The 20,018-nt window shown below is 40.5% G+C and overlaps 1 protein-coding gene across 3 annotated transcripts in view; it reads left to right on the forward strand.

Annotated features, from left to right (window-relative positions):
* The window catches only part of LOC121919149 (24-hydroxycholesterol 7-alpha-hydroxylase), a 45,939-nt gene that overhangs the window by 19,212 nt on the left and 6,709 nt on the right, over positions 1–20,018 (forward strand). For all 3 annotated transcript variants that reach the window (XM_042445442.1, XM_042445441.1, XM_042445443.1), the window contains exons 4-9: positions 119–268; positions 4,148–4,241; positions 4,691–4,789; positions 13,488–13,578; positions 15,823–15,956; positions 16,655–16,750. In XM_042445442.1, the coding sequence (XP_042301376.1) occupies positions 119–268; positions 4,148–4,241; positions 4,691–4,789; positions 13,488–13,578; positions 15,823–15,956; positions 16,655–16,750 (664 nt within the window). The remainder of the gene's footprint in view (positions 1–118; positions 269–4,147; positions 4,242–4,690; positions 4,790–13,487; positions 13,579–15,822; positions 15,957–16,654; positions 16,751–20,018) is intronic.

Consider the following 20,018-nt stretch of genomic DNA (forward strand, 5'->3'; position numbering starts at 1 on the left):
CTGTACAGTAAAAGCTGACTATTCAAACAAATTCTAACATATGTTTAGAGATTTAATTAGAAAATACTCCAAGTAGATTAAAAATTATTTGCCTTTGTTTGCTTTTGTTCAATTACAGGCATATCATGTTTCCATCTGTAGCAAACATCTTGTTTGGAAAAGATATATTTCTGACAACCGGGGAAAATATCAAAGAATTTGAAGAACACTTTCGTAACTATGACGATGACTTTGAATATGCCACCCAGCTTCCTGAATATTTTATGAAGTAAATAGTGTTTTTGCCTTACAATATAAATTAAATGCCCTAAAGGCACCCAATCCCATCTGATTTTGTAAGCTGTAGAGGGTTAACTTTGGTTAGTACTGGATGAGAGACTGCCAATGAATACTAAGTGCTGTAGGCTTTATTTCAGAGGAAGGAACTGCCAAAACCACCTCTGAGTATTCCTTGCTAAAGAAAACCCCACAAAATTTGTGCAATCATCATAAATTGACAGGCAACTTGGAGTTTACAATGTCATGGTTGAATCTGTACACCACTTATAAAATAGTATTCTTTCATTTCAGCTGACATAGTCCTATGACTACTGGATTTGAGATTGTGCTTGTTATTCTTGGTTGCTGTACTCAGAATTTACATTTGGTTTTCTTGGCTTGCACTACAACAATAAGTCACTTTACAGTGTGTGAAAAGGGTTGAGCAGTTTACTGTGATGCACTGAATTTGCTTGAATAGAAATAGACAGAGCCATGTGGGACCCCACTGGTCACTTCTCTCCAGGATGAAACAGAGCCATTGTTGAGCATCCTTTGGGTTCGGCCAGTCAACCAATTACAAATCCATGTAACAATTGCCTTGTCTAGCCCACATTTCACTAGCTTGTTTGCCAGAATGTCATGGGGAACCCTGTCAAAGGCCTTACTGAAATCAAGATATACTATATCCACAGCATTCCCTTCATCTATGAAGCTGGTAATTTTATATAAAAAAAGAGAGATTAGATTTGTCTGGCATGGCTTCTTTCTCTGAAATCCGTGTTGACTTTTTGTGATTATGGAATTACCTTCTAGATATTCACAGACCCTCTGTTTAATGACCTGCACTAGAATCTTTCCTGGTATTGATGTCAGATTAACTGGACGATAATTTTTGGGATCCTCTTTTTTCCCCTTTTTGAAGATGGGGACAACATTTGCCCTCCTCCGATCTGCTGGGATTTCTCCTGCTCTCCAGGAGTTCTCAAAGATTATTGCCAATTGCTCCGATATTACATTAGCCAGTTCTTTTAATATTCTTGGATGTAGTGCATCTGCTCCTGGAGACTTATACAGTATTCATTTAGATTAACAAGGTATTCCTGTACTATCTCCTTACTTATTCTGTGCTGAAATTCCCCTATTCTGTCCTCTGCTCCATTTTCCTCAGGTTGAGCATCCTTTCCCTTTTCTGAGAAGACTTAAGCAAAGAAGGTGTTGAGTAATTCTGCCTTTTCTCTGTCCCTTGTTAGCATTTTTCCATCTTCTCCATGCAGTGACCCTACTGTTTCCTTCTTCTTCCTTTTGCTGCGGGCATATCCAGCCAATATTATGCCACAGACATAATTGTTCTTTCCAAAACTTCTCTCCATGCAGTGGTTTAACCAAGGAAACAGGGATAGCAACTTGAGGCATAATTGAAATATTCTGCTGTCCTGGTACCACTGCTTCTATCCACATGCCCAAGGTTGTCTTGCCTTGCAGCTCCTGCAAATACTTTGAGTTGAACCTTGCTAATTTGTTCAGTGTGTGTGTGTTAAGAGTACATTTTCAAGGTTGGCCCTTGATTTACTCATTCAGTCAGCTCTGAGCCAGTATGCAACAGCTCTCTCAGAGCAAGACATTTACTTACTTAATTACTTTATTTATATCCTGCCTTTCCCCTAGGGTGGGACCCAAAGCGGCTTCCAAAACAACAAATTAAAAACATTTATAAAAAGTTTTAAAAGCCATTTAAAATCACCACATTAAAACACTACAAAACTGATTAAAAATCATATAAAAATAAAAAATAAAATAAAAAGAAAGCATACATCTATATTAAGAACCTTTCCTGTTTAACTGTTAAAAGCTTGTTTAAATAAACACGTTTTTGCTGCCAGTGAAAGGAAAGTAGAGAGGCAGACACCCCAGCCTCCTGCAGAAGGGTTGAGAGCAGCCATGGAGAATCATAGAATCATAAAGTTGGAAGATACCCCAAGGGCTATCCCGTCCAACCCCCTGCCATGCAGGAACTCTCAATCAAAGCATCCCCAACAGATGGCTATCAAGCCTCTGTTTAAAGACCTCCAAAGAAGAAGACTCTACCACGCCCCAAGGAAGGAGTGTATTCCACTGTCAAACAGCTCTTATTGTCAGGAAGTTCCTCCTAATGTTGAGGTGGAATATCTTTTCCCATAGCTTACATCCATTGTTCTGGGTCCTGATCTCTGGAGCATCAGAAAACAAGCTTGCTCCATCATCACTATGATATGCCTTCAAATTAAAATTCAAGGTTCTCTCTCGTGTCCTCACGTGAGCCTATGATGGTAGTGGGACCTAGAGAAAGCCTTGTGATGATCTTAACTCTAGCAGGTTCATCTGGGGAGATAAGGCCTTTCAAATAGTTCTTAAAGAACACAGAAGGTCTGCTGTGCGCCTAAGGAATTTTTTTGGATCTCTGCCCTGACTGGAAATTCTTGTTTCTTATTATAAGAAGAAATATAGAATCATAGAATCATAGAATCATAGAGTTGGAAGAGACCGCAAGGGCCATCCAGTCCAACTCCCTGCCATGCAGGAAATCCAAATCAAAGAATCCCCAACAGATGGCCATCCAGCCTCTGTTTAAAGACCTCCAAGGAAGAAGACTCCACTACACTCTGAGGGAGTGTGTTCCACTGTCGAACAGCCCTTACTGTCAGGAAGTTCCTCCTAATGTTGAGGTGGAGTCTCTTTTCCTGTAGCTTGCATCCATTGTTCCGAGTCCTGTTCTCTGGAACAGCAGAAAACAAGCTTGCTCCCTCCTCAATATGACATCCTTTCACATATTTAAACAGGGCTATCATATCACCTCTTAATCTTCTCTTCTCCAGGCTAAACATCCCCAGCTCTCTGAGTCGCTCCTCATAGAGCAAGGTTTCCAAACCTTTCACCATTTTAGTCGCCCTCCTTTGGACACGCTCCAGTTTCTCAATGTCCTTTTTGAATTGTGGTGCCCAGAATTGGACACAATATTCCAGGTGGGGCCTGACCAGAGCAGAATATAATGGCACAATTACTTCTCTTGATCTAGACACTATACTTTTATTGATGCAGCCTAAAATTGTATTGGCCTTTTTAGCTGCCGCATCGCACTGTTGACTCATGTTCAACTTATCATCTACTTGGACTCCTAGATCCCTTTCGCATGTACTTTCATTCAGCAATGTGTCTCCCAACCTATATCTGTGCATTTCATTTTTTCACCCTAAGTGCAGTACCTTACATTTCTCTGTGTTGAATTTCATTTTGTTAGCTTTGGCCCAGCTTTCTAGTCTATTCAGGTCATTTTGAATTTTGATCCTGTCCTCTGGAGTATTAGCTATTCCTCCTAATTTGGTGTCATCTGCAAATTTGATAAGTATGCTCCCAATTCTGTCATCCAGGTCATTGATAAAGATGTTGAATAGCACTGGGCCCAGGACAGAGCCCTGTGGGACCCCACTGGTCACTTCTCTCCAGGATGAAAAGGAGCCATTGTTGAGCACCCTTTGGGTTCGGCCGGTCATATGTTTAAAAATGAAGTGTGGCTGCTATATGTAGAATGAGGGCAAGAAATACAGACTGCCATGATCAGTCCTGCTTACAATGCTCCAATAATACTAGAGTGGAAAGGTGGCAGCATCACTTGTTTTCTGTAAGTACACTCTGGTCATGCTGACCATTGAGGCAGGCTTCTTTCTCTTGTGCCCAGTTGTCTCACTCTGAGGGGAGGGGAGAGAAAGAGCGTGACTGAAAACAAGCATGTATCTGCCACTGTGGTGTTGGACAAATCAGCATCATTTGTAAATGATATCACCTTTGGAAAACACATGTTGAACGACTTCATCAGTAAAGATTACATTTCAGCAGTTATTTTCCCTTATAGAAAGTGGTCTAAATCCAAACGATGGCTCCTAAAACGTTTTGAAAAGGTTGTGTTCCATGCCCAGAAAACTAATTCTCCAGATGGTTCTTATAAGGTAAATTCTCATAATGCTTTTAATGTTGATATTATTATTTCACTTCTTTAATCAGTTTCAAAACTGAGTTGAAGACCATCCTGTTCAGGGAAGCGTTCCCAGGCATTGCATGATTATTATTTGATGTTTTTAATTTGTTGCCTCCTTTGTATTAATATGTATTATTTTATTATTTTGTAGAATGTATGCCATAGGCAGGCTTATTTTTATCTAATTTTATCTATTTTATTGATTTTATGTATCGCACTGTGTAAATCTACAGCGCTATATAAATAAAGCATAATAATAATATTAATAATAATAATAATTTATAAAGTATATGATATGCACTCTTTGAACTGAAAATAAACTCCTTGGCGATGATTTCTATAGGAAATAGCATAAGTGCAGATGGGTAAGATTACTACTTTCTGTATACCTTCAAAAATGTGTTCCTTTGTTTTCAATAGACAATATATCAGCATGTCCTGGACACCTTGCAAGGAAAACACTATGGTCCTCATTATGGTCTTTTATTCTTCTGGGCATCTCAAGCAAATGCAGTTCCCGTAAGTAAGATGCTGGAAGATGTTTCCTTGAAAGTACTGTAGTAAATTGAATTTAGAAGCCATTGCTCATTGCTATGGAGTACTGCTGTAAATAGTGATCCAACTGTCATGGCCCCGGTCTTGAGCTTAGAGGCAGAGGGTGATGAGTCTTTCTGAGTTTGGAGTAGATGATCCAGAAACTGGACCAGATTCCTAATACTAAACCTGAGTCGAGTGGACAGGAGCCAAAAGAACTTAAACCAGGATCCATGTGGACACCTTCTGAGTCCAATATGAGAACTCAAGTACCTTCACTACAAGAGGTAGGCAAGCCAGAGAGTGAGCATTCCATTTTACCACATTACTGCACTACACTCTTAAAAGTGCTGCTATTCCAGTTTTCCTGCTCTGTCTTCCTCCTGTTGCATTCTGGGGATTGTAGTCCAGTGATGCCTAAGAGCTCTTTGGCTGAGAATTCTAAATGCGCCTTCCTAAACTTCAAATCCCATAATGCAACAGGAGGTAGGCAGAGCAGTTAAAGTGGAATAGCAGCGCTATAAGAGTGTAGATAATTAGTATCTCTGCTCTGTCATGGATGGATCATTTCCTGGTTAAGGTTGGACTGAAGGCCACTATCCCTCTCTCCGGGGGTGGAGGATCGATTAGAATAGTCCGCCCTTGAAGGCTGATGGAACCCATCAGGTTCCAAGAAGCCCTAGAGGGTGTTATGCTTGACAGTGCTGGCGATTCTCTGGTTAATACGTGGAATAACAACTTTACAAGAGCTATAGACATGATCGTTCCCAAGCGTCCTTTCCAACCCACTCAAAATCGCAACTGTTGGTATACGGAAAATCTTAGACAAATGAAGCAGGTTGCTATTGGCAGAGATCTCAACCCATATCCAATAAGACACTTCACAGGACCTTTCTTAGGTCCTATCAAGTGGCAATAGATGCAGCTAAGAAATCTTTCAATTCTGCATCTATCGCGTCTGCAAAATCTCGTCCAGCTGAGCTGTTCAGGGTAGTGAGGAACTTAACTCAACTACCTCCTACCCAGAACCCTTTATTAGATTCCTCTGTAGCCTGCTGTGACGCTTTTAATGATCATTTTGCAGATAAAATTTCTTGGATAAGAGCTGATTTGGATGCCAATTTGAGGACAGAGGCAACTAGAGAGGCATCCAGTGACTCTGCCATTACTGTTAGACTGGATCAGTTTGAGTCAGTAAGTACTGATGATGTGGACAAGCTTCTTAGTAGTTTGAAAAAGACGACTTGTCCTCTCAACCCCTGCCTAACCTGGTTGGCTATCCAGGGGGGAGATAAAATCACGGTGATGCTGAAAAACATAATTAATGCATCCTTCAGGGAAGGCTCCCTGCCTCCCTGTCTCAAGGAGGCAGTAGTTAGACCACTCTTAAAAAAGCCTTCCCTGAAACCCCTGGACAGAAATAATTATAGACCAGTCTCGTTATTACCTTTTCTGAGCAGTCTTGGGGGAAACGGATTTTCTGGATCCATTTCAAACCGGATTCAGGACGGGATACAGAGTTGAGACTGCCATGGTCGCCTTAGTCGATGATCTCCGTCTGGGCATAAACAGGGGAAGTGTGACCCTGTTGGTGCTCTTGGACCTCTCAGCGGCCTTCAATACCATCGACCATAGTATCCTTCTAAAACGCCTGAGAGAGTTGAGTATTGGAGGCATTGCAGTGGTTCCGGTCCTACCTCTCGGGCAGGTTCCAGATGGTTTCACTGGGGGACAGTTGTTCGGCCAAGAGGGCGCTCAAATCGGTTGTCCCTCAAGGAGCGATTCTGTCCCCAATTGCTGTTAATATTTACATGAAGCCGCTGGGTGAGATCATCCAGAGACATGGGGTGGGGTGTTATCAGTATGCTGATGACACCCAAATATACTTCTCTATGACTCGGACTGAAGCAGTGACTAAGGATAGCATCTCTCCTCTGAATGCCTGTCTTGGGGCGGTAATGGACTGGATGAGGGAAAACCGATTCAAGCTGAATTCAGGTAAGATGGAGGTACTTGCTATAGGAACCCCGAATCCAGGAGTGGAGTTGTGTCAGCCAGTTCTGGATGGGGTCACACTTCCCCTGAAGGATTCTGTTCACAGTTTGGGGGTGCTCCTTGACTTGTCACTCCAACTGACAGGTGGATGCGACAGTCAAGAGCGCTTGCTATCAGCTTTGTCTGTTACGCCAACTGCGCCCCTTCCTGGAGCCGAGGGACCTAGAAACAGTAGTACATGCACTGGTAACCTCTCGATTGGACTTCTGTAATGCGCTCTACTTGGGGCTACCCTTGTGCCAAGTTCGGAAACTTCAGTTGGTACAAAATATGGCAGCCAGATTGATCACGGGAACTTCTAGGAATGACCATATAACACCGGTCTTGAAGTCCCTGCACTAACTGCTTATTAGTTTCCAGGCAAAGTACAAGATGTTGGTGATTACCTTTAAAACCCTACATGGTTTGGGCCCAGAATACTTGAGGGAATGCTTTCTTCTCTATTGTCTGTCCCGCACACTAAGGTCCTCTGGAAGAAATGTATTACAGCCACAAAAATCTAGGCTAACATCACTTTCCATAGGGCCTTTTCTACTACTGCTCCAAAACTATGGAACGACCTGCCAGAGGAGATCTGTCACATTCCCACTCTGACAGCTTTTAAGACAGCACTCAAGACGAATCTCTTCCGGCAAGCCTTTACAACTTAGTTACCCTCCCCAGATATAGAGATATTTGCCCCCTCATCTGCCTATTTTTCCCCGCCTATTTTTATGTCTATTTTTAAATGTTTTTAATGTTATATTATCATTGTTTAATTCTGTTTTAATGTTGGGAATGGTGGCGGGGGGGTAGGTTTAGGTAGATTTTTTTTAATTTTGTATTTTACTGTAACTTGATGTGTTTTATTGTTGTAACCCGCCCGGATTCTCCATGATTGGGCGGGCTAGAAATAAATCTATATTATTATTATTATTATTATTATTATTATTAGTGTGGTAATCTATTTAGTCATCCACCAGAACCAAAGACAGCATACCATGAAAATTGGAGGTCAAGCTAGGGTTAGAGGATGGGTTCTTGGGCTTCATTCCCACTACCTTTTAAATCAGATCGTGAATCATTTTAAACGATTCTGAGAAGGGGGCCATGTGCTAGACCCATTTAACCTGCATCTTTAGATGCTGATTTTTTCTGTTTCTTTTTCACAAATTGAATCTGCGCAAGTGAGAACCACATGCAGATCGGAATCAATTCAAATTTTCCCTTTGGCCGGCTGGAACCAAATAATTTTGAATCAATTCATTTGTGAATGGGAACCACAAGTGGATTATTTTAGAGGGAAAAATGTGATCGGGGCAAATGTTCTGCTGTTGAATTGATCCATCAATTTGGATCGCACACCGATTTATTTGTAAGTGGGAATGGGACCTAGATAAACTATCTGCTTTGGCATATGGGCTGAAATCTATTGAGGTTTGAATTACTTGTTCAGGATGATGTGTGTTCCTGAAATAGATGAGTCCTCAGATAAACAGGTATTTGAGGTGTGTTCTCTGGTGGTATTAGTTTATCTATCACAATTGTGGTATGACTTAGTAGCAATGAAAGGATGCTTAGCACAGAATGGGTTTATGATGAGAAATGGAAGATATATGAGAAATCTAGATATTTGTGTTTTTGAGAACATAAGATGCAGTACAAAAACTTAATCTCTCATATTTCTTCCTCTTCTTTATCTCAAAATAATGTTTGCTAGAGAAATTGGTTCAGTATCTGCTCAAATAATTGGTTCAGTATCTGCTCAGACACTCCAGGGAGATGGTCTCCCTCTTCATCTCCCTCTTCTTCAAGCCATTGTATCCTACAACTTTTGATGCAAATGTTTGAATCAATTTAAACAAGAGCACCTTTATCAGAATTATTAAGGTGGGATACAGACGGCGGAAAAGGGGCGGTCCGCAACCACCCCTTTTCTTGACGGGTTGTAGTCAGGGCAGCCTCACCAGCAGTTCCTGCGGCTCTAACCTGGTGCTTTTCCAGGCCACGGAGAAGCGGCAAAATGCTGCCCTGACAGCTGCAGCCAGAGGAGAAAGGAGCCCCTTGGCAGTTCCCGCAGCTGTTTGGTGGCTGTGGCAATGAGGCGCGCACCAGAAGGAGCTCTGTTTCAGAGCTCCTTCTTGTGCCACTGTTAGGCTGCTACAAGCGGCCTGGGGAGGCGCAAATACGTCATGCCCGCACCGTGCCATTTGGACGTGGCACGGCCATGACGTCATAATGGCAATGCCCATGTACACAGGGCGCCGCCCCTGGCACGTTTTAGGGTTAGGGAGCGTGTACATGGTGTGCACTCCCTAAACCTAATACCGTGCTGGTACACCGCTTTTTGGCAGTCTGTACCGCACCTAAGAGTACTAAAATGATAAAAGAGTTTTGTGGTTCCTTAAAGACCAACAAATTTTTTATGGCATATGATTTCCTGGGCAGCATCCATTGTATCAGATTCAGAAGGCGTTATCTTATGTATCATGTATCAGATTCATAAGGTATTATCTCCCAATGGGAGATCTGTATACATGTGCTTGGGTGAGTGGATTATGAACAGTGAAATCAGAGGAAACTGAAGGTACAGTGATAATTATCTTGATAGTGGTTGTGTGGTAACAGTGACATTCACTGATGAGTGAGTTGACTAACATATGTAGTGTGGTCAAACCCCAAAGAATCGAGTGGAAAACGCTTAGTAGATTCTTATTCACCTTAGGTTGGTATCTGTTTTTGAAGTTCCTTTATTCAGCAATTCTATGATTCTATGAATGGCCACCTCAGATTTAGTAGTAGAGTATAGATAATAGTCTACCCTCCCCTCACTCACATTTCAATATTATCATTTCTGATATCAAATTTCTCTCCCCTCCCCCACACACACTTTTGCGCAGTGACTGGCCTGTTTCCCCTACACATAATGCATTCGGATATTGCTGGTTATTGACATGCATCTATTGCACCGACTAGAAGATGAGCAAATGTGTAAAACCTCTGATGATGTTGATGACATTATTGATAGAAAGTGTGTGCAGTGGTTAGAAGTCCTCATTAAGAAGCAAAGATGCCCATGGCTTGGAGTAACAAACTAAAAGCTTTATTATAGGAACTCATTTTTAAGATAGCTAGCTTCGTTCTTGGAAAGATTTGAGAGAGGACTGGCAGGGAGAGAAGAAGTAGGGAAAAACATCTCTGAGAGTATCAGTTTACATCACAGAGGAGTCAAGATAGAAAGACAAGAAAGGAGGACACTTTGTGTCACTCAAACGATCTAACCCTATTTCTGCTGCTATCTCTGTCATTCTTTACAGTGTTGTTTCACTTCCAACAATTATTACGTCCTGTAATAGTATTGCTGAAGTAGAAATGTGGGAACAGAATTTATATCTATATTTGTAACAGATTTTGGTTCTTCTGTCTAAATCTTTGTTGCAAGAACCGTTGCTTCTGATAAACTGTATAAAAGCTCAGCCTAAGGTTTATGAATGGGAAACATCATTGTCCAGAATTGGCTATAGATGAGTGAGTAATACATCTGTGTGATTTCATCTGGAAACATGAGGTGACAAGATGAAATATTCCGTTGTTTCTCATCTGCATTTGTTCACTTCATTTTCACTTTTCACTTCATTAGCCGATGCTGATCCAATGCAGTTGTATCATAGGGCTTGGCCACAGACACGGGTGTGTTCTGAGTGGGAGGTGAAAGCATGCAAGAGCACCTTTGAAAGAGACCAGATACATGGCTACTGTTGAATATAGTATCCTTGTGTCAAGTCTTCCTTTCCTTCATATTGTATAGAAAAGATTGCTTCCCTATTGCACCCCAGAAGCCAGCAAGAGATGAGTTCTGAAATCAGAATGGAAGAGAGGTTTCTCTATACAGCCAAATCTATGCAAAGTGTAATACTGTACAGGTGTAGATTAGCTGCTTAGTTTGTTAAGTGGCTGAGCCTCAAAGCTTTTTCTGGATCATTCCCATGGCGTTACAACATGAAAAAGAAATATGAAGAGCCCTGCTGGATCATCTTTTTCAACATCCTGTTTCCTGCAGAGCCCCCCAAAAGATGTTCCTGAAAAGCCCACTAGGAGCATGAAGTGAAGGCAACATCCTCCTCCTATTGTTATTCCCGAGCAACTTGCATGGATAGAGATGTTGCCTCTGACCCTGGAAATAGTACTGTGATTAATAGTCATTGATTTTTCCATCTTTTATGTATTTGTCCAATCTCTTAAATCATTGACTACCACTCTACCTTTTGCTAGTGACTTCTGTAAATAAACAATTACTTCTGACTTTTCTAGAAGAAGAAGAAGAAGAAGAAGAAGAAGAATGTTTATTGATTAGCCCTTAGGCCATTTCAAAATAACACTAAAACAAGTAAAACACACTATAAAATCCTATAGAAATTCTATAGCAATTAGAAAAGAGCTAAAATGTAATAATACAGAATCTGAAATGTACTTAGAGTACCATATGGATGTTATAGAAATGTAAAACAATATAAGTACATTAGAAGTACAGTACCTAAAAATGAAACATAGTTATAAAACTGATCATAAAAATCTATACCACAGGATCAAGATACAAAAAATAGGTAAAAAAATAAAAACAACTGTATTACAGCATTAAGATGATAATACGTAAAGTAATAAAACTGAACATGAAGCATCACACATCAGAATTCTCCATCACCTCTGCAATTGACCCCAATTGACCCCACATATCTAACTGTATAGCTTTACGTAAAAACCAAGCTGTGAAAGTAGATATTTTTGAATCTTGGCCACTCATGAAGTAAGAGATTCTGACATGAGTATCCCAAAACATTGTTCTTTTGATATAGGGACCAAGATACTGATCTCTTTCCTGTTGGTACAGATAACGAATAAAACATGAGCTAAATCCTCAATTTCTTGGTCTCCACAGATACAGATTCGCTAATTATAAGGAATACCATTGAATCTTCCATACCTTACCATGGTGTCAAGCTGGTCAAATCTAGCTCTGGTAAATGCATCCTTCAGGTATTTTGGCATTTGCACTTTTAGATAATTTGCTCTTTCAAAAGCGCATTTAAATTGGCTCATCCGTTTTAAATTACCTACATTACTAAGGGAGGCTATATTCTCTGTCTCGCACCCTTTTTTGCTTGGTCATTCACTGTGCATGAATCAGGAAGACCACAGCTCTTTATGAAGTTCATTATTTGCATAAACCAAGAGGACTGAAGATTGGATTGTGACTGTTCTAAGAGACATAGTCTTGGTAATCTATCTGGCTCCATTTCTTTGCTTTTACCCCAGTAGTTAAACACTCTGATTTTGGCTTGCGAATGGATAGAATAAATTTCTAATTCAGCTCAAACAGCAGCTGCAGATGTCCTTTTATCTACCCCCAATATACTTCTTAGATATTGAGACTGTGCTAATTCTACTGCTGAGATGTAATTTAGACCTCAAACTTTCGCCGCATATAAAAGCATAGGTGTAATCTTGGCTTTATATACATTGATTATTGGTGTTAGGGAATCAGGGTACTTGTGAGCTTTTAGTTTAAATATGAGATTCAAATGAGCCTTTGCTCAAAGTTAACTCTTTTGGTGATGACATGATCACGATCCATTTTTTGAGAATGTTACACCAAGGTATGAGACAGTCATTACTTGATCTGTTGTTTCACCCTCTAATTGCCATCTATGTTTCTGTGTTTGTTTACCAGATACCATTATATCTGACTTAGATTTGTTAATAGTTAAGGAATTGTTCTAGCAATAACAACTAAGTCTTTTTAACAGTCTCCACATACCTACTTGCGAGTATGATAACAATATCATGTCATCAGCATAAAGCAAGATGTTACAAGGAGTATGTAGGACGGTAGGAATATGGACTGCAGAATCTTTCATTGAAGATGGCAGGTCATTAATATATAAATTAAATAGTAAGGGGGCTAATAAGCACCCTTGTCTCTCCCCTTTGTATGTATCAATTTTATTTGTCACGGCCCCGTTTAAAACAAATCTCACTCTCAAACTAGTACCGGTATAAAGGGCTTTGGTTAATAACAATTAAATTTTAAGGTCAATTAGTTTGCTCCATAGAATTTCTCTGTTCACTGTGTCAAATGCTGTGGTAAGATCTATGAAAGCACATATAGATGTTTTCTTTTGTTAGTATATTTGGCAATCATAACGTTTAGAATAAAGCAGTTGTCAATGGTAGATTGGTTTTTTCTAAATCCAGCTTGTTCTTGTGTGAGTATTCCATTATCATTAACCCAGCTTTCTAGTTTATTCAAAAGGAACCTTGAATATATTTTGGCAACAATATCTATTAGGCTAATAGGCCTGTAGTTACTAGGATCTTTGTTGTTCCCTTTTTTGTGAATGGGTACCACTATGGCTATCTTCCAACCACTTGGTATCTGACAGTATTATTTATATGCGTAAATAAACCTGTCAGAATTGGTACCCACCAGTCACTAAAATGTTTGTATAATTCTGCTGGTAAAAAGTCCTCCCCTGGAGCTTTGTTATTTGTCATACTGTTAATAATAGATGAGATTTTTTCTTCCGAAACTGGTGACCAGGGGGGTCTACTGCACTACATTCTATGCCAATTTTCTCTGGTCTTTCTGTAGGTTGCATTCTGGACCCTTGCATTTATTCTATCCTGCCCTTCTTTCTACAAAAATGTCATGAAGGAGCTAGAATCTCTTTATGGCAAATCAGGTAACTATATATCCTTAAACATTCTATAAATTGGTTAAAGCAAGTAGTAAAAATTTAAAACCCAAACTCTACTCTGTTTTTTCTCTGTTAATTACAGGTGTCTCTGTGCTTTATGACATATTTGAAATGTTGAGAAATTTTTGTACGTTTTCCCACAGAATAACTGCTACAGAGTGTATGTGCTCATTTACAAAATGGATATCATGACAGACATGGATAGTCACAAACATACATTTTATAAAAACAAAACTGGTAATGCAGAAATTTATGACTCGTCAAAATACAAATGAGAAGTGAGATCAGACCCCAAAACACAAGACACCTGCATTAGTTTTTCTGAAACACACTCAGCTCACACATATTGTCACCCAGAAAAATCCTGCTCATGCAGAAAATACACATGAAAGGCACAGGACTTTATCACACGGGGGAAAGTCAGGGGTTTAAATAGGCATTTTCCGAGGACAGTTGCACAATCATGGCAAAGATTTTCACACACATTTCACTTGGGGAGGACTTATCCTGGGAAGAACCAAGAATGCTCCAGGAACAAATCATTCACAAGATTTCCCCATGAATGATTTGTTGCTGGAGCATTCCTGGTTCTTCCCAGGATAAGTCCTCTCGGATTGTGATGTCGTGTGAAAATCTTCATTGCAATCAAGTGACTGTCCCCAGAACAATGGCTGTTTAAACCCCTGTGATAAACTCCACAGATACAAACCCTTGCTACATTTCTCCCCTCATGATTTTCTTGCTACCAGTCTATCCTTACACACACACACACACACACACACACATGTCCGCTTCTTCCTGGCATTCCAATGAACTGCCATGATTGCCTCATCATTGCCCCATTACCCAGTCCCTCACCCCATGCAATTGCCTGGCCATCCATTCCAGTCCCCACAATCCTCTTTTTATTCAGCCCCCTCAGTAAGCCCATTAACATTTACAGCACTATATAAATAAAGGTTAATAATAATAATAATAACAACATTAACCGCCCATTAACATTTACAGTGCTATATAAATAAAGGTTAATAATAATAATAATAATAATAATAATAATAATAATAAGAAGAAGAAGAAGAAGAAGAAGAACATTAACCGCCCACTGCAGTCATGTTGCATGCACTTCCTCCTTCCTAAAGCTTACCAGACAGAAGTGGGCACTATTTCTTTTCTCTCTAACAGACATATGCCAGCCAAGTGCCACCCAGCTGCCCTCATAATTTCCTAGGAATGCCTCTGGACCCACAGGGAATTGAAGGTGGTAGCTGGAAGACTGATGCATGGCATTACAGTGTGCCCCACCTGGTGAGATTAAAAAAGGACACTCCATGAGTGCCAAGGGATGTGCCTGAGGTGTGACCTTAACCTGATGCTAGGTTAGCTTCATGCCTACAAATTTTTTGTTCTGTTTCAAACATTTTTCGATAACTTGTGTCTGTATGATATGTATCACACATATAGTACTGGTATTTGGAGAATCTCACTTGGCTACAGTTTACACATTAATAGGCATTGGATGCAATCTAAAGCAACTAGATACCTGTTTTCATGTTGAGATATGTGTTTAAATTTTTTTTCTTCAAGAAATGAAGTAAATAAATAAAAATTAAAAATGAAGTAGCTTCTTTTCCAGTTTGGACTGAAGAAAGCATGTACTTAATAAATAAATATTTATTTCTATCCTGCTTTTTGCCAGGCAATCAAAGCGGCATACAAGCTAAAATACATCCATATATACACAGTACCCCCCTTAAAACAAGATTAAACAATATAAGATTAAAACTAACCTGCTAAAATCCAATTAATGTATTCATGTTACAACTAGAATAAATTGCTCTATATACCTTGATGTCTGTGTTTATAGAAAATAACGTGGTGATTAACAACAACAGAAAAATCACAATTTCTATGCTTGATGTGCCAAATCATGTCTGCCAAGTGTTTTCCAAACAAGGCCTGGCTCTGCTTTTGCTCCAATTTAAACTCATTTGGAATTACAGAGGTTCGACTATATTTGGTGAAGAAAGGGTTAATATTAATTCACCATTTTGACATTCCTCCCCCCCCACCCCATTATGTAGTGGTTGCACCTTTCCCCCGTTATGGATTAACTTTAGTTAACTTTTCACTCCTAATCATCCCTTGGCTGTAAATATTCAGTTGAAAGACAGAAATATGCAAAAGTTTGCTAAAAACAAAATTAAAAGAATATTGTATATACCTTTCCAGCAAAAGAAATAGTCAGAGTATCAGAAGATGATCTTAAACACCTCCCGTTTATCAAGTGGTGTATTTTGGAGACTCTACGGTTAAGAGCACCAGGTGCCATTGTGAAGAAAGTGATGAATCCAATAAAAGTTCAGGTATGACTGTAGCAGTGTATTGAAGACCTTCAGTCATTAATACTAAGATTGATACAGATTTGGTTATGTGAAGCAGACAGACATGAAAGCACACACAGAAGCTCATTTCAAATTATCTGTTTATCTTAAATGATTGATCTTGTATCACTGTCTGCATATTCTTTATTGGCAGATAAAGGGATTGGCCATTATGATCTTCCAGATTGTTTTGTCTCCCTACTCGCCACAGCACTAGTTAGACATTGAAGATTATCAGACCAGACCGCTAAAACGTTGAGGAAGCACATGTGTGTGAAAGCCTGGCATGCTTCCTCAACATCAGTGAATCGTTGGCTTCCTCTAGCATCACTAAATTGTTAGAGGAGAGGCAATTTGCACAGAATGGAAACTTTGCATTCAGAGCAAATAGTCTCTTCCTGAACGATTCAGTGATGCCAAAAGGAGCCCACAATTCCCTGACATTGAGGAAGCATGCCAGGTTTTTACACATGTACGCTTCCTCAATGTTTTAGAGGTAATTTAGCAGTGCTTACCCCACAGTAAACGCTGGTCTGATAACATTTTATTAGAGTTGCAATCAAAGAGCATGTTGAGAGCCACAGTTGCCCAGTGTGTTGATAATTCACTACTGGTTTTATTGAATCTGATACTGATATTGTCTATTTGTATACTTAAAAGATATGTCTTTCTATTTTTAGAATTTTGTTATACCTGCTGGTGACCTGCTAGTGATGTCTCCATATTGGTGTCATAGAAACCCACAATATTTTCCTGAACCAAACGTTTTTAAACCAGTAAGTTATTGTTTAGCCATAGGAAGCATTATTTGTACTTTTCTTGTTAGTGGATATGGAACATAGTATGATCTATTGTAGGGCCTCCTGCTGAATGTACTATGATAATCTGTATTGAGAAAAGCATGGCTGATTCCCACTTACAAGCCATGTGAAGTGGGCATTATACTGGATAGGGGAGAATGAGGATGACCTTGGATTCTAACATGGTGCCATTGTTATTGTTGATTTGACCAGCAGTGATCTTTGTGATTGAGCAGAAATTTAAAAATAAGTCAGTACAATGCTATTGCAACATACTGAGCCACACATAACACTGGCTTGATTGACAGCAGGCACCCTCAAGTTAAACCTGATGAGGCATTTGGGTTAAAATGCCCCTCAATCGTAGTGGGCACTTGCTAACGGAGAGATTCGGGGAAGGGGCATCCGGATCTACCCAGTTCCACCCATGTTAATTGGGCCAGTGGGAATGGGCCTAAGTGTTGAGCAATTCTGCCTTTTTGTTGTGATCTGTTAGCATTTTACCATCCTTGTGAGCAGCAATCCACTGTTTACTTGATCACTCTCTTGCTTTGGAAATATTTGAAAAACCCCTTCATGTTGCCTCTGGCTTCCTTAGCCAGTCTCTGTTAAGTTTGATCTTTAGCTTTCCTTACAGTATTTTTGCAAGCTTGGGTTACATGTCTGTGCTCTTCCTTGGTGAATAATCTCTTCTTCTCTGCTTTATATGTGCTCCTTTTTCTTTTTACTGTCCCTTCAAGTTTAATGTGCAGCCACAATCCTTTTTTCAATTGTTTCCAATTTTAATCCTTTCATGGAATTGTTTGTTTTTGATTGTGATTACTGCATGTTTAATTGTGGCTGCCATCTTCTCCCTCACCTTCTTCTCTAGAATTCACATCTTTGGGTTTAGAGCTTGACAGATGTTTGAGTTATCATCTCTAACCCCCCAGAGTTTTATTTAAAGTCCTCTTGATCACACTTGTCACATTTCTGCAAAAGACATTCCTCCCAGGTTTTGTGAGGTGCAGCTAGTAATCCTCTCTTTAGGAAGTGAAGACATGGTCCCAAAAGCCAAACCTCTCTTGTTGACACAATCTACATAGTCATTCATTCATCTGCCATATCCTCCTGTCCCTGTATGGTCCTGTTTTCACTGGTAGAACTGGCAAAAAAATACCATCTGCACCTATAAATCATTCACCTTACTGCCCAGGGCTTCATAGTCCAAGATGATATGCTCAAAGGTGTTATTAGTAGCATCATTGGTGCCCACATGATTAAGGATAAAGGAATACTGATCTGTGTTCTTTATGAGCTTGAGCAAATTGTCAGTGACATCCTGAATACATGGAGCAAGGAGACAGCACACTTTCCAATTCATCTTGCCAGGCTGGCACATAGATGCCTTTATACCCTATGACCAGCACCTTTCTTTCTTCTTGCTGAATCTTATTTACATTGGTTCTTTCCTTGGCATGCTGCATCTCTTGTTGCTGGTCTCTGTTGGTGCATCATCAGCATAGATATCTTCAGGAAGATGTAAACAGTGATTAATAGAGCTGTTCTGAATCTTTTCTGATTGGTCTACTCCTGAAACTGATTGTCCTCTAGAGTACTTCCTCACAATTGTGTGCTGACAATTTTCCAGTCGAGCCACTAGTTTGTACAAGTGTAATCAGTGAGGTTTTCCAGCAAGAAGACAAACATTCCATACACACTGGAACAGATAACTACAGATCTTTCTGGTTCATCCTTGCAGTTACTTTTCTTTCCCTGGTAATAATTCTTTGTGGTATAACTGTGCATGTTACTGGCTCAAAACTTTTCTGTCTCATTAAATCTGGCTTCCTTTTCAATTACAGCACTTTCCGCAATGGGTGCTGACTAACTTGACTAAGGCTTGAACAGACCGGCTAGAAAAGCTGGCTTCCGGGCAGCTTGGGGGCCTGGTGTTTTGAGGATGCATGCCCCCAAGACATCCGGAAGCTGTCCAGCTGAGAATGGCCACAGGCGTGGCATTTTGACAGTGCATGCTCCTGGAGCGCCTGAAAGCCATCTGGGAGTTGCGCTGGGGCAACTTTGAGACCACGCTTCAAAACCAAGTTGTCCTTCTTCTCACCGATAACACAATGGTGATGTATTACATCAACAAACAGGGAGGCACCAGATCCTCCACCCTTTTCAACCTTAACCTATACATCTGGGACTGGCGTATCCCCAGACACATAACCTTACAAGCTATCCACCTGCCGGGAGAGGATGATCTCGTGGACAAATTGAGCAGAGTTCCAGACTCTTGCCACAAATGGAAGCTAAATCCCCAGGTGGTCCACTCCTTGTTCTCTCTTTGGGTGTCTCTGACATCGACCTCTTTGCCTCCAACCATCGTTGACAGTTTTGTGCCAGAATTCCATCCGACTGGTCCTTAGGAGATGCCTTCCTCTTCTATTGGTCAGGCAAGAAGTTCTATGCATCCCCCCCTTCCATTGATCACCAAGGTGGTGGCCAAGTTTCGATCAGATCACTCAGACGCTATCCTTGTCACCCCATGGTGACCGAGACAACCATGGTCTGCGCCTCTTCTCCACCTCTCTGCCAACTAATTCCATTGTCTTCTTCCCTGTCCCAATCTCCTGAGCCTTCACAATGGCCAAGTCTGCCATCCCGATGTCAACACCCTCCATCTGGTGGCTTGGAGGATTCTCCTTTAGACCGCCTCTCAGCTCCAGTCCGAGAGGTCATTTTGGCCTCCCGCAAACCTTCTACCCAAAGGTCTTATTCCCTGAAATGGATTAAATTTTCTGACTTTTTGACTGACAAGAGAATATCCCCCTTCGATGTGGATGTCCCCATCATCCTGGACTTCCTCAACTTCCTTTCTCAGTCTGGTCTATTAATCTCCTCCCTGAAGTGCTACCTTGCAGCAATTTGTGCCCATTACCAATTTACCAGTTGTCCTTCCTTTTTTACTGACCCCCTTGTCAAAAAAATTCTTAAGGGCATAACCAATCTTAAACCCCCAACCTACACCCCAACCCCAGCTTGGGACCTCAAATTCATGTTGGCAGCCTTGTCATCTAAACCTTTTGATCCTCTCACCTCTTGTGACCTAAGGCTTTTGATCTGGAAGACAGCCTTTCTGGTAGTCCTGACCTCTGCACGCCAGGCCAGTGAAATATGTGCTCTCTCGGCTGACTCTCCCTACCTCAAGTTCTTCAAGAACAAGGTAGTCCTTTGACTGGATATTTCCTTTTTGCCAAAG

Source organism: Sceloporus undulatus, chromosome 1 (assembly GCF_019175285.1).
Source record: "Sceloporus undulatus isolate JIND9_A2432 ecotype Alabama chromosome 1, SceUnd_v1.1, whole genome shotgun sequence".
Classification (NCBI taxonomy): Eukaryota; Metazoa; Chordata; class Lepidosauria; order Squamata; family Phrynosomatidae; genus Sceloporus; species Sceloporus undulatus.